Source organism: Micropterus dolomieu, linkage group LG12, assembly GCF_021292245.1.
Source record: "Micropterus dolomieu isolate WLL.071019.BEF.003 ecotype Adirondacks linkage group LG12, ASM2129224v1, whole genome shotgun sequence".
In the NCBI taxonomy this organism is placed as follows: Eukaryota; Metazoa; Chordata; class Actinopteri; order Centrarchiformes; family Centrarchidae; genus Micropterus; species Micropterus dolomieu.
The window spans coordinates 27,671,194-27,690,779 of record NC_060161.1 but is presented as its reverse complement, the minus strand read 5'-3'; the positions used below and the strand labels follow the sequence as shown (position 1 = coordinate 27,690,779).

The 19,586-nt window shown below is 41.9% G+C and overlaps 1 protein-coding gene across 5 annotated transcripts in view; it reads right to left on the bottom strand.

Annotated features, from left to right (window-relative positions):
* col4a5 (collagen, type IV, alpha 5 (Alport syndrome)) overlaps positions 1 to 19,586 on the bottom strand; it is a 62,523-nt gene that overhangs the window by 13,395 nt on the left and 29,542 nt on the right. For 3 of the 5 annotated variants that reach the window (XM_046064215.1, XM_046064218.1, XM_046064219.1), the window contains exons 10-36: positions 17,914 to 17,976; positions 17,761 to 17,796; positions 17,495 to 17,536; positions 17,260 to 17,352; positions 15,745 to 15,798; positions 15,556 to 15,612; positions 14,670 to 14,714; positions 14,514 to 14,567; positions 14,377 to 14,418; positions 13,612 to 13,705; positions 12,696 to 12,983; positions 12,368 to 12,457; positions 11,993 to 12,063; positions 11,410 to 11,601; positions 11,157 to 11,325; positions 9,474 to 9,566; positions 9,262 to 9,366; positions 8,947 to 9,044; positions 4,169 to 4,319; positions 3,773 to 3,886; positions 2,788 to 2,796; positions 2,235 to 2,402; positions 1,261 to 1,350; positions 772 to 909; positions 476 to 574; positions 302 to 391; positions 48 to 187 (exon numbers count right to left, since the gene is read on the bottom strand). In XM_046064215.1, coding sequence (XP_045920171.1) covers positions 48 to 187; positions 302 to 391; positions 476 to 574; positions 772 to 909; positions 1,261 to 1,350; positions 2,235 to 2,402; positions 2,788 to 2,796; positions 3,773 to 3,886; positions 4,169 to 4,319; positions 8,947 to 9,044; positions 9,262 to 9,366; positions 9,474 to 9,566; positions 11,157 to 11,325; positions 11,410 to 11,601; positions 11,993 to 12,063; positions 12,368 to 12,457; positions 12,696 to 12,983; positions 13,612 to 13,705; positions 14,377 to 14,418; positions 14,514 to 14,567; positions 14,670 to 14,714; positions 15,556 to 15,612; positions 15,745 to 15,798; positions 17,260 to 17,352; positions 17,495 to 17,536; positions 17,761 to 17,796; positions 17,914 to 17,976 — 2,685 coding nt within the window. The remainder of the gene's footprint in view (positions 1 to 47; positions 188 to 301; positions 392 to 475; positions 575 to 771; positions 910 to 1,260; positions 1,351 to 2,234; positions 2,403 to 2,787; positions 2,797 to 3,772; positions 3,887 to 4,168; positions 4,320 to 8,946; positions 9,045 to 9,261; positions 9,367 to 9,473; positions 9,567 to 11,156; positions 11,326 to 11,409; positions 11,602 to 11,992; positions 12,064 to 12,367; positions 12,458 to 12,695; positions 12,984 to 13,611; positions 13,706 to 14,376; positions 14,419 to 14,513; positions 14,568 to 14,669; positions 14,715 to 15,555; positions 15,613 to 15,744; positions 15,799 to 17,259; positions 17,353 to 17,494; positions 17,537 to 17,760; positions 17,797 to 17,913; positions 17,977 to 19,586) is intronic. The other 2 variants (XM_046064216.1, XM_046064220.1) reach the window with 1 other exon arrangement.

Sequence of the window (19,586 nt, the reverse complement as noted above, 5' to 3'; positions counted from 1 at the left end):
TGAACTTTCTGAACTAGGACATTTGAGAGGTTGCGTCCGGACCGTACCTTGGGTCCAGTTTGTCCAGGTGGTCCAACTCCAGCAGAGCCTGGTTCGCCTTTGGCTCCAGGGAAACCAGGTCCTCCTGGCTGTCCCGGGGTTCCAGACCTACCTGGTTGACCTATTTGACCCTTCTGCCCTGACGGTCCTGTGAGATCATTAAAGAGCAGGATTTATGACAAATACATTTGAGAAAAGCTTTCAGTAAGCCACCAAGAACCAACGTGAAAACAAAGACTTGATAGAGAGCTATCAGACCCACCTGGAAATCCCATTTCTCCCATGGCACCTTTTAGGCCAGGACTTCCAGGAGCACCTGGGCTTCCTGGGATACCAGGATCTCCTTTAGGACCTGCAGCACAATTGAAATGGTGTGTTAGAAAGTGTGCATTTTGTACATATTGGTGTGCATGTAGGTTAGGAGGTAAACCCATGCCTGGTGGTCCGGGGAGTCCAGGGCGTCCATCTGATCCTGGCAGTCCGGGGTCTCCGGAGAGACCAGCGATGCCTTTCTGACCTGGAAGACCTGTTGAACCTGTAGAACACACACACAAATATATAATCTGTATTTAATAATACAGTGATTAGTAATTAAATATGTTTACCTGCTTTTTTCAAATGTGTTCTATTTTGTCTGGCATATTTTCTTAAACTTTCGGTGAAAAAAAAAAGATCTAAAGACTAAAGACACAATCACTTGCTGAGAGGCAGTGAAAGTGTTTCCAGTTGTACCTGGTAGTCCAGGATCTCCTTTGATTCCCTTCACGATCCGTTGCTCTCCAGGTGGTCCCTGGAGACCGGCTTCGCCTTTGTCTCCTTTAGCTCCGGGACGACCGGGTCCACCATCTCTGCCTGGGAATCCAGGTTCACCTGGAGAGGAGAACGTGAAAATCAGAGAAGTTTAGAGAGGTCATCAGTGAAGTCATTAGCTTCTTTATTACCATCGTCATTTTGACTTCTCTCATTTTTGTGATATATTTGATTTGTCAGCTTTCATGAACTGCTGTTGAGTTTCCATTTTGTCATATCAACAGCACAAGTAACAAAACAGACATTTACTTACATAAAAAAATGTGTTAATAATTCAGTAAAACCTGTGGCAGCACATGTTAACTTTAACTTTCTTGGATTAACAAACATAGCTTGGGACATACTGTGTGTGATACATATACTTTAGGGTAACACAAGTGACATATAGAGTATGCGTGTTTATGTGAAAACCTTTAAGTCCAACAGTGCCAGGTAATCCTGGAGCTCCTGGTCCTCCAGAAGGTCCTGGTGAGCCCATGGGACCCATGTCTCCTTTTTGACCTGCAGCCAGTTAGAGAGAAGCAGAGAGAGGTTTGAGCAGAAAATATTTAACTTTAAATATTCAACCACATAATGCATAATTCACACAGCTAGAGACGGCCATTTGCTCAGTTGTTGTTTCATAATTTCACTCCGCCAGACTAACTAGCCTTGGTAGCCAGCTAGCTCGCCAGCTCGCCAGCTCGCAGGACAGCTCTCTGTTAGTCGCTTTACAAATCATCACCTTCACAAAAGAGATCTGAACTCCTACTTCTGGCTGGCTAGCATCTGTTGTAGCAGCTTTCATTGGTCGATCTACTTTCTCATTCTTTACACATGTGGCTAATGCTGCATTCATGCAATGTGGACAGAACGGGAGGCCCCCTTGCATTATTTTGAATTTTGGCAGCATTCACGCATTATTCCAAGATAGTTGCCACCGTTGCTAGCCTGATTATTTTTGGTTTATTGTGTTACACATGAAGCTATTTGTTAACAAAGGTCAACAGATTTAAACTAATGATTTACAGCTAATAATGAATTTAATGAGTCCATATTATTAATTTAGGATTTAACAAAAAAAAAAAGTTATATCTAAAAACAAAACAAAAAAAAAAGCCACCATTTTTTGGACACTTCATGACAGAGACATTTCCAATATGTCCAACTCATCCGCTCACATTATGGTATGAATGCCTGGATATGAAAATAGCTCATTCTCCATGATCATGTGATGTCTTGTGAGATTTTTCGCCTTCAAATGGCTCATAAAGGAGGAGGCAGTAATCACTAAGTGAGTGAGTCACATTATTAGTAGGCTAGTGGGCTAACCAACTATCCTATGGCATTTACAGTTAGCTACTAAGTCATGACTATAGGTTAATGATGTTAGCGTTATGTTTTACCTGGCAGTCCAGGGAGGCCATCTCGTCCAGGTCCTCCAGGAGGTCCTGGGGTTCCGATTGGTCCCGGGGAACCTGGGAACCCGGGACTTCCTCTGTCTCCCGGCAGACCTGGGATATCTAGACCTGGAGGGCCTGGGTCTCCCTTCTCTCCGTTTGATCCAGGGAATCCTTTAATGATGATATCAAGATTTCATCGTCTGGACATAGAACTCAAGATATCCAACTTGTGAATTATTGGAAGACAAATTTATTTTTTTTACTGAATTCTGTGGACTTTATTCCCCAGATGAAGAGTTCACAACAAAATTACATGAAAATCTGACAAGGTCTTAAAACACATGCCCAACACAGTCAAGATGCAGGTAATAGTGTGTATGTACTTGACAAGGCAGCAAATTAAACACCAGACTAAATCTATCCACACAAAACAAATGGAGTCTTAATGTCTCAAATTACACCTTTACTGTTGTATTTTAAAAATCATACATTGTCATGTGTGATATGTGTCACCGTTAAATGGCCATCAACCAGCACCAGTATTGGGTTACAATACCTTTCTCGCCTTGGCATTAGAGCATCGCAGGTAAGGGAGGGGCATGTTTCAAAGCACAGGGGGCGGAGCGTTGGATTAAGCCAAAGATGAGATGTGGAGAACAAAGTATAATGCATTAAATGCATTAAAACGTCTACATGAAGCCGGTTTTCGAACACTCTGAATATGCACAAAGCTCTTACAGAAAAACTGTGTCATCTGTGCGACACAGGAACACTGAATGTGTCTAGCAGCAACCAATGCATACTCAGAGTATTCAAATATTTATTTGGATATGGGTTAGTGTGTGGTTCTTGCGCACATTCTGAGGAAGAGCAATGTGAGGTTTAAGTGGTGAGGTCCCATGGTGAGAGAAGAGATTGACACAAATACTGGTTAAGTGAAACTCAACGAGGTTAGTTTACTGTTGGTGTGTTCGCGAAGAAAGAGCCTTAAGTTATGTTAAAATGGTGAGCCCCGACGTGTGCTGCTCTGTGAAATAGAAGCTGTACAATCAAAGCGTGGAGGATGGTGATGCAGCCAAAACATTGTGAGAAATTGAGAGCGGTGGGATTTTTTGGCGCCATCTTAAAAACAATAACGGGCAGGAGGTGGCATTCAAATGAATGCAAGAGAAAGATGTGAGGAAAATTTCCCCAGACCAAGGTACGATACAATACACACATATTCAAACTCGTTCAACAACAATTCGACAAACGCTCAACACAGTCTGGTGCTCAGGTGCTCATATGGAAAGTGTGCATTGATAGTTTGAACCCCTGTATGAAAACGACATCCAGACACCTTTAAAAGCACCTTTAAAAGCAGGTTGGTGGTCATGCACAGTCCTGGGTGATTTTCAGAAGCCAAGCAAACTAACAAATATTTCAAAATTAACACGTTAACATGTAAAAACATGCACAAATACAGGACAAAATGAAAAACAGTGTCACAAACAAGCTTCTTCTAAAGGACAGATAGGAAAATACCGCTTCATGTATCTCACCTGGTGGTCCCATTGGTCCAGGCGGTCCAGGTGGTCCGGGTGGCCCCAGTGCGCCGTTGATGGTGGGTCCAGGTGGGCCACGAGCTCCGGGATTACCAGGTATACCAGGCTCGCCTGGACAGAGACAGACGAGAACTTCACTCTCAGCTTGGTCTACTGTTGGCTAGGTGGTTGTGTGTGTGTGTGTGTGTGTGTGTGTGTGTGTGTGTGTGTGTGTGTGTGTGTGTGTGTGTGTGTGAGCAAAGGAAATGAGAAACACTAATTGGGAATGTGACAGAATTTCACCTGTAGTTTTCACTTGCATACGTCAAATAACCTCTCACTTTTGCACTCTATCACATTCACACACAAACCCCCTTGAAAAAATATCAAATCAGTGACAGAACTGCAGAATACCTTTAGCTCCTGGAGCGCCATCAAATCCAGATCGTCCAGGTGAACCGGGGCCGCCAGGGAAACCAGGATCTCCCTTTGGTCCGGGGAAACCTTTAGCTCCAGGTACTCCTGGTAAACCGGGGGGGCCAGGAAGACCAAAGCCAGGCTCGCCCTGTCACACGCACACACACACAGACAGAGGGGGGTAAAAACGAAGTGAGGCAGGAAGACATTCGATGTACAATACAGTATATGAGATTCCTTGGGATAGATATTAACCAAGCAGGAAACTTCCGGTCTGAGATGTGAATCCAATGCAGAATTCCCTTAAACCTGCATTCTATTGAATGGCCAGCAGGGGGTGACTCTTCTGGTTGCAAAAAGAAGTCCGGTTCCAATAGAAATAATGGTAAAATGACCCTTCTTCTCACCTGATTTATTACCTCAGTAAATACTTTCCTGATGAGTTATTTTTAATAAATTATGGTCCCATTTAGAGGAAAATAGATGATAAAGCAGAGTATGCTTCAGGGCGGGATTATCTGTCAATCAGGCTAGAGTGACTCGTACCCACGGCACTGAGTAAATTTAACCAGAGCTGTTTAAAAAGCTTATTAGGAGTTGGCTGTTCACTTTCTCTGGAGAGTACATTTAGTTTTAAGACTGTTGTTTGCTAGGCAAAATTGTCACCACTGTTAAAATGATCTAGCTAAGCAAGCCAGCTAGCTCCACACACGGCCTTTAGCTCCACTGTCTCGTCCAATAAAAAAAACTGGGTGTGTGACCCACCCACTGAAACCAAGCTTTTGTCTTGTTAATCCGGAGGGCGATCTCAGCTGGGTGCAATTAGTTGTAATGCCCAACACATGTGTGCAATTAGACTCACTACTTCAGTAGTACTTCAAACCTACCACTGAAGCGGCAGCGTTAGCGTCGGCTCCTTGTGTGAAAACCTACTTGGGTAAAGACCAGCGAGTCTACCTGTGTGAGTCCACTGAGCAAGGCCGCCTACAAGAGTAGCTTTTTCCTTTCCCGAGGCACACCTACTCACCTAAAGCAGCCAGCTACAACTACACTCAGGCCATGTGCTACTATACTATTCCTATTGTCTCCGGTCCACGCAAGAGGTATCATGCCATCAGGCACAGAAATCAGGCACTCCTCAAGCCTTTAAAACAGGCACCACCCACACTTGTCTGTTGGGTCATGGAACTGCCAGTCGGCAGTCAACAAAGCTGACTTTATCACTGCTTATGCTAACACATTATCTCTCGGGCTACTGGCGCTCACTGAGACCTGGATCAAACCAGAAACCTGCGCTGTCCACCAATTACCCACACCCCCCGGCCGTCTAATTTCCAACAAATGGAAATTCACACAGCTGCTACCCCCAAATCAATATGCCTCCTTCGAATACCATGCTGTCTTTGTGTCTGCTACGGTAAAGGTCTCTGTGATTGTCATATACCGTCCACCAGGAAAAATGGGTAACTTTGTGGAGGAGCTAGACACACTGCTGTCTTTAATACCAGAGCATGACTGTCCCCTACTTGTCCTCGGTGACATGAGCATTCACTTAGACAATTCGAACTCAGCAGACTTCCCGTCTCTGATTGAGTCCTTTGATCTAACACAGGTTCTCAGCCCCCCGACCCACAAAGCTGGCAAGGTGCTTGACCTCATTCTTGTCCGAAACTGTGCCACAGAGTGCCTAACAGTCGCACCTCTACATGTGTCAGACCACTATTTCATTCAGTTCACGGTATGCCTACAGGAAAAGCCCATTGTTCCAACACCATTGGTCTCACACTGCCGCAACCTCCGCAAAGGTCAATGATGCCACACAATCTCTGTGCTCTACACTAAGCTCGAGCCTGGATAGCCTGTGTCCTCTATCCACCAAGCCAAACCAGTCCCACCCGTGGCTAACTGATACCATCCGTGGGCTCCGTACTCATCTCAGAGCTGCTGAAAGAAAATGGCGAAAAAACCAAAGCCCCCCGCCGACCTTAAGGGCTACCAATTGCTCCTATTCTCCTTCTCAACAAGCATCAGTGCTGCCAAAACTGCATTCTATAATGACAGAATAAGCAGTGCCACTGACTCAAGGAAATTATTTTCCACTTTTAAAGCGCTACAAAATCCTCCTCCACCTCCACCACCCACAAACTTGTGTGCTGATACCTTTGCTGCCTTCTTCACACGCAAAGTGGCGGCTATAACTAGCCAATTCTCTGAAACACTCAAACTCAACCATTGTAGCAGTCCTACTACATCTTTTCCTCTGCCCTCCCAGGTCAGTGGTTCTTCACTCTCCTCGTTTACTCCTGTCACAGAGAGCGAAGTATCAGAACTTGATCCGTAGCCGTCCAACTACATGCCCACTGGACCCGATTCCTACGAATCTCCTCCAAGCCATATCTCCTACCGTGGTCCTGACAATCACTCATGTGATAAATACTTCTCTGGCTTCAGGAACCTTCCCGACCACTTTCAAAAGGGCCCAGGTTACACCCTTGCTTAAAAAGCCCTCACTTGACCCAACTCAAGTTGAGAACTATTGACCAGTGTCTCTTCTACCATTTTTATCCAAAACTATTGAATGGGCAGTATTCAAACAGGTCTCAGAATTCCTCTCAGGGAATGACCTCCTAGATCCATATCAGTCTGGTTTTAAGAGTGCCCACTCTACTGAAACTGCTCTTCTGTCTGTAACAGAAGCCCTAAGGTCAGCTAAAGCTGCAGCCCAATCCTTGATTCTTATCCTGCTTGACCTATCAGCTGCCTTTGACACACTCAACCACAGGATCCTGCTATCCGCTCTCTCAGCAATGTGCATCTCGAGTAAAGCACTCCTGTGGTTCGAATCCTACCTCTCTGGGCGTTCCTACAATGTTTTATGGCAAGGACAATTATCCTCCTCCCACTGCCTCTCCACAGGGGTGCCCCAAGGCTCAGTGCTAGGGCCCCTTCTCTTCTCAATTTACACCACCTCACTGGGGACGTTCATTCGCTCGCTCGGCTTCGCTTACCACTGCTACGCAGACGATACACAACTCTATCTATCCTTCCCGTCAGGCGATCCCACCGCCAGGCTTTCCACCTTCAACTAAACCTCTCTAAGACTGAACTCTTGCAGCCAAACAATCTATCCACCATAACATCAAACTACAAATTGACTCCCAAACCATCACTCCAACCAAGGTGGTGAGAAACTTGGGTGTCATGATTGATGACCAGCTGTCCTTTTCAGGCCATGTTGCTGCTGTCGCTCGGTCATGCCACTTTGCTCTATACAACATAAGGAAAATCAGGCCCTACCTCACTCAGTATGCCACCCAGCTTCTGGTACAGGCCATGGTTATCTCTCGCATCGACTATTGCAATGCCCTCCTAGCAGGTCTTCCAGCTTGTGCGGTGAAACCCTTATAAATGGTTCAGAACGCAGCAGCGTGTCTGGTTTTTGATCAGCCCAAAAGGACTCATGTCACTCCATTATTCAGTGACCTCCACTGGCTCCCTGTGGCCTCCAGAATCAAATTCAAGTCACTAATGCTTGCATACAGAGTGACTACTGGGTCTGCACCCATCTACCTAAACTAATACAAAGTTACGTTCCTTCTCGGCCGCTACGCTCCTCCAACGAACGCCGCCTGCCTCTGCCATCCCTTCACACAAAGCAATCCCAGTCCCGGCTATTCTCATCTGTTACTCCACGATGGTGGAACGAGCTACCACACGCCATCAGAGCAGGGGCGTCCCTCTCTAACTTCAAGAAGCTCTCGAAAACTCATCTCTTCCGAGAACACTTCCTCTTATAACACCTCTAACTCCTAACCTCTAACATGCACTTCCTGTGCTCTTCTTCTTCTATCCCCTACAATTATCTTGTATTGATTGCACTTTTTTTTATTTTGATTGCACTTTGTTAACTCTTACTTCCTTCCCTAGGTATTTACCCCATTGATATGATACGTACTATGAGCTCTTACTAGTATATATTGTCAGTTGTAGATCTGTATTTGATGCTCTGTTGATGCTTGTATGTTGTTCTTCAAATGTAAGTCGCTTTGGATAAAAGTGTCTGCAAAATGAGTAAATGTAAATATCGTCACATCCGGTGCCGCTGGTTGCAAAAACTCAAAATGGCGGCGCCCAATGGGCCAAACTCAAGGCTTCAGAACGGCAGTCCACAAACCAACGGGTGACGTCACGATGACCACGTCCACTTCTTATATACAGTCTATGGTATTAAACCATAACAAGAAGACAGGGCTGCATGTAGGAAAATTAATCTGTACTCTAACCATGTCTTAATTAATTAATTAGTGGGGAGGATTTTCTCTTAGGTATTTTACTGTTCTACACTGTGCTCATAACAACAGGAAGACATCCAGGTAAATAAAAAGGATCTGTTTCATTAAAAAAAAACTTGAAATTCAGGGAAAAACTAAGCTAAGTTTGGTAGGTTCTGCTGTTGCATCATGTCACTGAAGACGCGAGTCCTTAAACTTTGCTTACCTAACTTTTTTTTGCAATAAATATACTACAGATTCAGCATCTATTACACTTTCAAACTGTAAAAAGCATTATTTTATACCCTATGCTAGTACAACAGCTACTGTGGAGGATTTAAGTTTCACACCGTCTTCATTGTACATATTATTGTGTATAGACTTAGAGCAAAGTCCTAGTTTTAGTCATGTTTCTAGTAAAATCATTCAGCTTTTTTGATATTCTATTTGTTATCTACCTTTCTGAGATTCATTCTATATCAGTCTGTCAATCTATGTACTTACCTTGGGTCCAGGAAATCCAGGCTGGCCAGGGAGTCCATCTACTCCTGGTCTGCCTGGTGCTGCAGGAGCTCCTGGCTGGCCGGCAACACCTGGGAATCCTGGAGAAGAAACAAGGACAGAGGGGGGAGGAGGAGGGCGCAAGGGTGGTGGAAAAATAAAAAGGTGAGGCAACATAGGTAAGACAATTTGTGTGGAGAAAAATGAATGAGGAGTAGGATAGGATGTACGAAGAAGAGGATGTGAAAGTCAAGGAGGGGTGGAGGGAAGATGAGAAAGCAGAGGTAGGATGGGAGGAGTGTTTATGAGTCTCTTTACCTTTAGCTCCTGGGGGTCCTGGAAGTCCGATACCTGGGAGTCCAGGGTCACCCTTCGCTCCTGGTAAACCAGGGAAACCATTCTGTCCGGGGGGACCTGGGCTACCTAACGACAGCCAAAAAACCCCAATCAGCAACCGAAACATGTCAACATATGAGTAAGCGCTGCATATAATAAAAATATCCTTTTACTGAAAAATAATAATTGTGTACCTGGTGAGCCGGGCCGTCCTGGCTCGCCGTCCTGTCCTCTGGGTCCTGGTAAGCCTTTCTCAGCCACTGATAGGCCTGGTTCACCTTTAGCACCTGTGTGGTGAGATAAAGCGCAGGCAGGAGGTCAGAGAGGTGAGAATATAGGTTCTCTTGCTATAAAGAGAACAAAGGAAAAGACAGAAGACTACTGGATGATAATAAAAAACCTTCTGGTACTCATGCGTGTTGTTACTTTGTATAACCTGAGGAAAGTAGTGTGCCAGGGTCTGAAGTGAGAATCAGACCTTTGCTTTCTGGTTGTCCCTGGTTTATGAGCACATTTTATTATGTTTGGGCTTAAAGCCTCCTCTCTTTCTGACTGATGATTTGCCACTTTACAGTGATTTGCTTTTGCTTCTTAAAACTAACACTACAGGCTATCCTGTGATCCAGTGATCCAGAATTCATCCTCTTCTCTTCTTTGGCTACTTTTATTTTGAAACATCTACAAGAAATGTTGAGTTTCAGTCTTAAAGAATAAATCAGAGTGGCCCCACAAGTGATTAAAAACATTTTTTTTCTGTTTAGATCAACAGAGAGGTGAATATATCATGACAGTTGACAATTTTGCAGCATGTATCATTTTTATTTTACAAAAAAAATTTTATTAAATTTAAAATTTTATTTTGGATTCAAACCAACATTGTTGAAGCGAACAAATAAATAATTTATATTCTTTAAAAAGTAAACAGTAAATTCCTTTTGGAATAGCAGAAGACACTCCCAAAATATAGTCAAATTATTGATAATGTAAATTGCTGTAAAAAACGCTTAAAGAGATCAAATGCTCACATGGATCACAATGGGACAAAATCGTTCCTAAACAAATTTTGTTTAAATAATTCACTTACAGTTTAATAGTAATCAAGGAGTTTGCTTACAGTGTTTTTGTCTCTTTTCATACATGACAAAAAATAGAAAAAAAAAATATTTATGAATATGTTTGTTTTTACATTTATTCATTTAGCTGACGCTTTTGTCCAAAGCGACTTACAATTACTATATATGTCAGAGGTCGCACGCCTCTGGAGCAACCAGGGGTTAAGTGTCTCGCTCAGGGACACATTGGTGTCTCACAGTGGATTCAAACCCGGGTCTCTCACACCAAAGGCATTATCCACTGCCCCATCACCACCACCACCACCACCACCACCAAACTCCAGTCTGCATTCATAGAGTACAGTTCATCTTCAGCCCTGTTAAAAATGTAGAAATGCACTGAAACCAGCAGCAAGCTGTGGCTTATTTGCACTACTGACGTTACTGTACAATCCTGTTTAAGGCATTTGCCTAATTATGATTTAACTACAGTAAGCTGTCCTGTAATACAGTACAGCAAAAACAAATTCCTAGGATTGCGAAGTCCTCCAAGGAAATTCGTTGGTTGGGTTGGTTAGGTTTAGGCAAGAGTAGCGAGATGGGGGAAGCCAATCAGAGGCAGAGTAGGGCGGGTCATACCTTCGCCATTATAGGAAACAAAATATTGCTTACTGTAAAAAACTGTTTTGAAACAGTCAGTAAAATAGCAACACTCTCCCACTCTGGGCGGGCTGGGTGTTGCACTGGATGTGAACCCCAGTATGGAAAGAGGTAAGAAGATTTTATTTGGATCATCACTAAATAAACCTAAGTCTGTCTTCTTACCGGGTATGCCGGGACCTCCGGGTCTTCCTGAGACACCCTGGACACCTTTTTCTCCTGGAGATCCCTGAGGTCCGAAGCCAGGGGGTCCTGGGGGACCCCTGTCTCCGGGAATACCTTGGGGGCCAGGCTCACCGGGGGGCCCTCGTTCTCCTTTTACCAGCAGAGAGCCCTGTTGAACATATATCAGTTATGAAATTGATCATAGATGGATGGATCAATCTAAATGATGGACAGACTAAGTGAAGCCACCTACAGGAGCTCCTTTGGGTCCAGGAGATCCAGGCTGTCCATCACGACCGGGTCGACCGTCCAGACCGGGCAGACCAGGTGGTCCAGGGAAACCGGTGTCACCCTTCTCTCCCCTCACACCGTCGACTATGATGGCATCGCCTGGGTCTCCCTTCTCTCCGGGGAATCCTGGAGCACCCTGAGGACCGGGGGAACCCTGGAAAACACAGGAAGATGAAAATGTTGTTGTTAGTACTAGATTATTAGAGTTTGTCTTTTAATTTCAGAGAGAGTTCAATCACATTCTGACTCGTAGCCAGGCATGTGGGATAACAGCTGACTTTAGTAAGTAATTTAGGCTTTACATTATACCAACTACTGATATAATGAGACAATAACAAAAATGCTTTATGATGATTTAAAGGTCAAAAATATCTTTAGTGTAGTATTTTCATTTATAATACATCAAAATAGAAAAACAAAATGATAACCAAGACATCACAAAAAATAACTATGTCTGAATTTGCGTCAAAACCCACAGATTAAAACTTTCATACCATGAACATCTGTTCTTAGATGATTTGTGCTGTTTAAGGAAAAGTACTCACAGGAGGTCCAACAGCACCGGGTGTTCCTTGAAATCCTCTGTCTCCTTTGATACCTTGAGCTCCAGGAGATCCTAAAGAAATCAATTACAAATACAGCAATAATGATACAAGCTCTGACTTAAAGTATATATTAAATCACCACTGTGTGTACAAAATATGTTTATGAGCATCATTTTTTCTTAGCAGCAACTCAACCTGAGCAGTACAGCCTTGTGCAGGAAATGTTACCAGGCTAACAGGTGCATCTACTACTGAGGTACCACTGAGAAGGTTAATGATCTTCACACTTTATTAATCTGGAGTCTGGACAAGCCATCAACAAGGTGCTAATGTCTCATGTGGGAATCTTTTGAGTAGAAAGTTAAGTGGTGTTACCAGGGAATCCCGGCTGTCCTGGAGGTCCTGGGGGTCCTGGGATGGGGTTGGAGCTGCCAAAGCAGTTCACACAGGTGTCACCCTTCTCACCTGGAACAGCAAATGATGATTTAATTCACTTCTTCATCTTTTTTTATTCTATAATTTTAAGAAATTTTAGCTATTAGACCTGACAAAAATCCTACTAAACAACTGTTCTCTACTTTATTCTTCAGTATTTGTCATAGTCTAGCTTTTAAACTGTATATTTAGTCATCATTACACAAATAACGGCAAGTTGTCTTCTTAATCAGAGATTTTTTGGATGAACATCTATACATTCTCTCACCTTTCTCGCCCGTCTCTCCTGGGTAACCTCTCTCTCCCTGCAAGCCGGGAAGCCCGGGCTCCCCGACGATGCAGTTTGTTCCTCCTGTGGAATAGCCTGGAGGTCCAGGAGGCCCTGGTTGACCCGGGGAACCAGGAGTTCCCGGACGTCCTGGGGGTCCTGGTAAAGACAGCCCTGGAGCGCCAGAGTCTCCCTTCTGACCTCTCTCTCCAGGGAAGCCTGGAGGTCCAGGTGGACCACTGCCACCAATAGCTGGAAGTCCTGGAGTTCCTGGAGGTCCTGATAAACCTAAAAAAGATAGGAGGGCAACATTAAAATGCTTTATTTCAACTCACTTACTCACGTCATAATTGATTAATTTGCCAATTCTTTTCTTAACTAGTCACTGAGCCTTTCAGGTGTCAGTAAATGATTTCCTGAAGCCTGAGCTGATGAAGACATGAAATTTCTTGTTTTGTCTGAACAATGGTCCCGCATTAAAAGATAATCCGTTTATCACACAAGACAAAAGGTACATTTTACTCTTTTTGTCTATCTTAAAACATTAATTATCAAAATGATTGATAATCATTTTTCTGTACATTGAGTAGTTGATTAATCGACTAATTTATCTCTGCAATTATTATTTTATGTGTGTTATAATTTGTATATGAAAATAAAACAAATGGCAGGAACCACAAACGTTTTGCAGATGGTTGACAGAAGTTAGCTGATACACACACTATATTAGCTTACGGCAACCTGGTTAAGCTAACTAGCTTAAGCTACCCTTCCTAGAAAATAAAATAGCAAGGTCACAAATGAATCAAGATGTTTGACAAAGATTTCTCATTTGCTGTTCAGTTTTACCACGTAGCAATGGTGTTTCTTTCAGTTAGCGTCAGTGCAAATAAAATATTTACGTGAGTGTATTTACCTGGTGGTCCTCTCTCTCCTTTGACTCCAGGTGCTCCGGGGTACCCGGGCTCACCTTTAGGACCGACCCGACCTCCCGTCTGTCCACCGATCACCTGGTGGGACATTATTTTAGAAATACACTCACTCACACAGGCTACATTTTTTGACATTTTTATTAAGAAATAAAATGAAAATTAAATAACAATTACTTAAAATTCGTATTTAATATAATAAAATGAATTAAACAATAAATAACATTTTTAATAAAATAAAGATTTTTATTATACAATATTAATCACACAAAAGATTAAATTTACATTGAAGCAAGATGTCACCACCTAGTGGTCAGAAGAATGTTGTGCACTGAAACACTTTGTTTCCCCCCTTTTTGGCTTACTTTTCAAGTTTGATTCATTATATTAGTGCACCACTGTAACATTTTAACATTTAAAACAAATAAAACATTAAGGACAAGAAAAACTAAACAAATAAAATGTGTAAATCCCTTCTATATTTTATTAGCTTCCCCCACTCCTTTAACTAAATTATTTTATTGTCGAGCTGAGTTTTCCTCTCTGGTAACACACCTTCACATTAGTGGAGCTGCTGCCTGTACAGACGCAGTCTTCTATTGTAACTGTCTTGCTCAAGAGGACTTGGACAGTAGATGCAGAGCATCCTTAACTCAGTTTCCCTGACTACCTGCCGATAAAGACTGCGGGATGCTGCTGATAGCTCCAGAAAGAGTTAATTTTGTCAAATGAGTAAAATATTGAATACACACCACTCCTGGTGGGCCCGGGTATCCACGGTCACCTTTCATTCCCTAAAAAGAGAGGGACAAGGGGAGGTATTAACACAATCCATGAGAGACATGACTTATTGAATATAGTTTATATATTGGAGAAAACCTGAACCTACTCTCTCTCCATCCCTGCCAGCAGGACCGGGCAGGCCTGGTTCTCCTTTGACACCCTGATAGTGAACAATAAAAGAAAGTCAGACATGTGACAAAGAGCTTTAAATAAAGGATTGGTGTAATTTTTATGAATTGTCTAGTTTGTGGGCAGAACTCACGGGGAAGCCTGGAGGGCCAGGGTCACCGTCTTTGCCTGGTTTGCCCTGTAGAGAGAAGAAAACGATGATCAGGAAGAGATCCAGAAAGAAATATGTTCTATTTCATGAATATACGTTTTCATATGTATGTGTGGTCTTGAATCTTTAGCTCTGTAAGAACCAATTTGAGTTTAGAAATTACTATTGCAAGGTGGCTGTTTAAATGTTAAGATTTGGTTTTAGGGTTCCTGTTACTGGACTTCATGGAGTTGAAGTTGGAGCTGTCAATAGAGGTCACACCTCTGCACTCCAGCCCAACTGCTATATAAAGTGGGCATAATTGTCAAATGTCTGTTCAAGCCTTTTAAATTAATTTTAGCTATGGGAAAGGGTCAGACATTTAAAGGTGATGGATGTGGCTTTGGATAGAGAAATGATCATGTCAATGAAGGCCCTCAGAATAACTATATAAGTTTATTTGTGAACTAGTGATAGACAGAGATATCTGCATCAGTGTGTACCTGCACTCATGAGACCAATATACAAAAAAGTCTGTTAACACGTTTCTTCCATCCTAAATGACAGCTAATCTTATCTAAAACCATCACTGGCTAGTGTTAAATATATACAGTTATACTGTAGAGAATAATGCAGCTGACTGATTAACTTCTGACTAACTGTACCTCGCTCTCCCTTAATTATTATTATTATCAGTCACGCTCTGAAATCTACAACAGAACCCAATGATTGTTCTATTTCATTTATTAATAAAAGGTCCATCTAAAACGTTGTTACTGGTTTCTGATATCAGCAATATATATCGGCCATAAACCGCCCAGCTCTCTAAGTATCAGCAGCGCCATTGAATAACCCATATTAGTCGACCACAAGTGTGACATGTACTCACTCGTTTGCCTGGATCTCCTGGTTCTCCCTTGTCTCCTTTCTGTCCACCCGAGGGACCCTACAATGACAACAAAACACACATCAACACCATGGCTGATAAATACACTTTCTGAACTTTGCAGGATTTGAAACACTTTGCCTACAGGGGTCAATAAGATTACGATGTTTACAAGTGGGAAAAGGTACTAACAGGAGGTCCTGGATAGCCTGGATCACCCATGGGACCTGGAAGACCTGGGTCACCCTACAGAGAAGACAGACAAAAGAGAAAGTTTTAACCAAACTGACTGATTGAAAACGGATATCTGGGCTTTACTCATTGCTAATGGTTATAAGAGATGTATCATCACAGTACTGGTTGCCTGCATGGTTGCCATCATATATATTATAATGTACTGTGTACAACAGGTTTAATACACAACATGGAAGAATATGAATACAGGAATGCACGAGCTCTAGAAGGTGATTATGAAACATCGCCAGCAAATAAACCCTCACCAGTATATTACAGTAAAAAATATTGTAAAACAATTTTTTACAATCAATGGAGTAAATCATTCCTGTGCTGTTATGAATATATAGCTTTAATACATCGTCCAATGCTCACTAAGTTTAAAATATAGGCAAACAAAAGAACAGACATGTAAAAACAGACTAGGTGACTTTCCAAACAATTCTGTGAATAAACTGAGTTGCTTTGTGGCGCAAAAGGTGCAGAAATTCCTAAAAGATCTGCTGCCATCAAGTGGCTGAAGGAGAAGTTGCAGCATTCAGCAGTTTATGCAGCACTTTTAAAACTTGCATAATATGACATTTTTTATGATATTTATTCATGAACATCATAGTATATCGAAAATTTGCCAAGATGAGGACTACAATGGATACAAAAATATTCATGCATTCATGGGAATACTTTTAATTTTTATTTAATTTCTTTTTGGTCTGAATCCTAACATTGAATGCATTTAACATTAGACACCGTCCCTTTTACTGGCCTAGCTTGGCTACACGTTTTGACAAATAAACGCAGGTCTCAGACACCTGTTCTTGTTTTTTATAGAAGTTCTTTGGATGTATAAAACCTCTTTAAGCCCACCAGGTCACCGTCTACGCTGCTGAGATTGTGCATACAAATATAAATGTAATAATAATGAAAGACTTTTGTCAGTATGGACACGCTGATTCTCCACAATTCAATAGTTCAGTTCATTTTCCGGAAACAATGAGCACCAAAATATTATTCAATCAGATTTACAGGCAGGGTTAACAAGAGACACGAAGCGGGCATTAAGTCAGTTTATGTGTGTATTCCTTGATTATTTATCTAAATTAACCCAAGAAGTAACTATGGTAACCTTCGGCTTTTCTTCCTGCAAAACTAGTGCGAAAGAAATAAAAGGCCTGTCCCAAATTCAGGCACAGTGAGTTCAGTGATAAAAGCAAATAAAAGCCCCGGCTGTAAATAGAAGTTTTACGGTAGTAATTATGATCTTCAGCTTCACCAACTATTTCACTTTGTTTTGTTGTTTTTTTGGTGTCTCCTGTCAGATTAGAGCCAAACGAGCAGCAACCTAATTGGAAAAGTCGTAAACACTGCAGTATAAACAACTGAACCAAGTTATAAATGCTCTCTCAATCAGATCTACCACTTGATGCAGTTAATGTAAGATTGCCGTCACTCTCAGTGTTAAGTTAGTGGTATTACCTTGTCTCCTCTCTGAATCTCTGTCTCAGGTGGCCTTTTCTGCTCTCCAACTTGCCCTGGAGGACCTGGAGGTCCTGGCAAACCTGGCTCACCCTGTGTTCACACACAGACAGAGACCACACGAGATTAAGGGTTTAAATGTAGAGTACAGAAAAGGAAGGACAGAAGCAAGTTGACGCTTCTGATTCTGAAGTTTTGAGCTTCTTATTGACCCATATGAAAACACAGTAAATACCTTCTCTCCTTTGGGTCCTTGGAAATTCAATCCCATGTTTCCCTGTAGGAGAAAGCAGGGAAACATTTTGTCGATGAGTGACCCAACAACAAGCTCTCAGTCAGATTCCTTTATTCAATAGTCAATAGGATGAGAAAATGATGAAGGGGTTCCATGTGGGGCAAATGCATGATTATTTTGTCTTGGTTAATTTGCAATTTGATGAAATAACAACAATTTCAGATAAATTTAAAATTCTCTATTGACTCGTCAGGATTTGAACTCACCTTTGGCCCAGGAAGACCGGGAGGACCTGGACGACCCTGGAAAAAAACACCAGAAAACAAAATTATTGGACTATAGTTCACTTCAACAACTTTAATAGTTCCAATTGTTCCATCTAGTGAAACAAAAATTATGTTTTTAGAAGCCTTCTTTACCTCATAGCCTCTGGCTCCTGGAGGGCCCTGCGGACCTTGCAATCCGGGGGGTCCAGAAGGGCCCTGTGACACACACACAGATTAAATGTCATACATACATACTGTACTTTAAAACACTCAGTTTTTATCCCTTTCAAGTTACTTTCCTGCGAAAATTAATTTTGAAAGCAGATTTTTTTGTGTCATTTTGTGTTTTTCATATTTACCTTTATTTTGTTTAAGGAACATTTAAGAGTATCATTATGAGTGTTTGAGTATTTGCGGGTATGAATATTCATGTTTTTAGACATATATCACATAATCCTCTTTAGTTTTCACACAGTTTGCAAAACAGATGTACTGTAAGTAAATGTTTGGCGGTAACCACAAATATAGATGTGATGTATAAATATATGAGTTGCAACATATATGTTTGGCGATATTGAAATTTATTTTATTAAAATGATAAAATCAAAAGGCACATTTTGGTAATTTCAGAGGCAATAATTTCAGCATATATCTATATCTAGCCGTATCCCAAATCACTCACTGCTCACTATATAGTGATTAGTGAGTATATTGGCTGGTGAGTTCGCCATTTTCTAGTGCTGTCTGAATGTATAATGACAATTATATAGTCGACTCAAAGTAACCATTATGCATTGCCCTGAAATAAAAATATGCCACCAACAGACGTCTGGCACGTTTAAATTGTGCAACAGCAATGGTGTAACAGCGCCAAGAGAATGATGTTCGAAAGATTTCATATATAGTCCTCTACATAGAACTCCCTAGATAGGGAGATTTTTGGACACAGCCTCAGTCTATCCACATTAATAACCCCTTTAACTTGCTGGCATTTTAAGATTAAGGCTGAGGAATAATCCTGTTTTGACCCTGCCTGTGAGCATCACAAATATATTCTGTTCTGTTTGTTCCAGATCTTCTACAATATGAAGCTTTATGATGTTTACAGTGTGGAATATTCAAACCCAAGACTCCATGTCCAACATGTTTTGAGTCTTTAGAAACTTTGGGATCGCCACTAGAATTTAAAATAAAAGTTTAAAGTAGGTTTAAACCAAGTTTGGCTGCATAACATGAGTTTTAAGAGGTCTGAAATGCACAACAACTCACTGGAGCTCCTGGCAATCCAGGCAATCCCACTGCTCCTTTATCTCCGAAACGGTTGGTGGAGATCACGTCGCCTGGGTCTCCCTATAGAGAAGAGAAACACAACCAGAGGAAACTGTCAGACATGACATGTCAGCTGCATGCCAATGAGAGGCTAAGAAGCAAAATATCAGACAGTGTTTCACATCTAATCCCATAATCTGCAGTGAAGGAAGAAGGTCTGTTTAGCAGATTTATAATCAAGTGAAACAGCACCATCTTGTGGCAGAAACACAAATAACACACCTGGACAGTCTCATATTACAGGAAAGGTGTGTTTTTGAGGCTGACTGCTTCAGAAAACACTGACAGAAGAACATTTTAACCTAAACGCAACCCTGAAACACAGTGTGATATAACAGAATGCAATAATAAGATCTGAAAAGAATAAAAGCATTTGGTTAATTACTGTTAGCTAACGCCAAGGCAATGATTAAGATCAGTTAAATGCTCCACAATTCAATCATTTAGTTCATTTTACAGTAACAAAAAGTATCATTCATTCAGATTTACTGGCATGA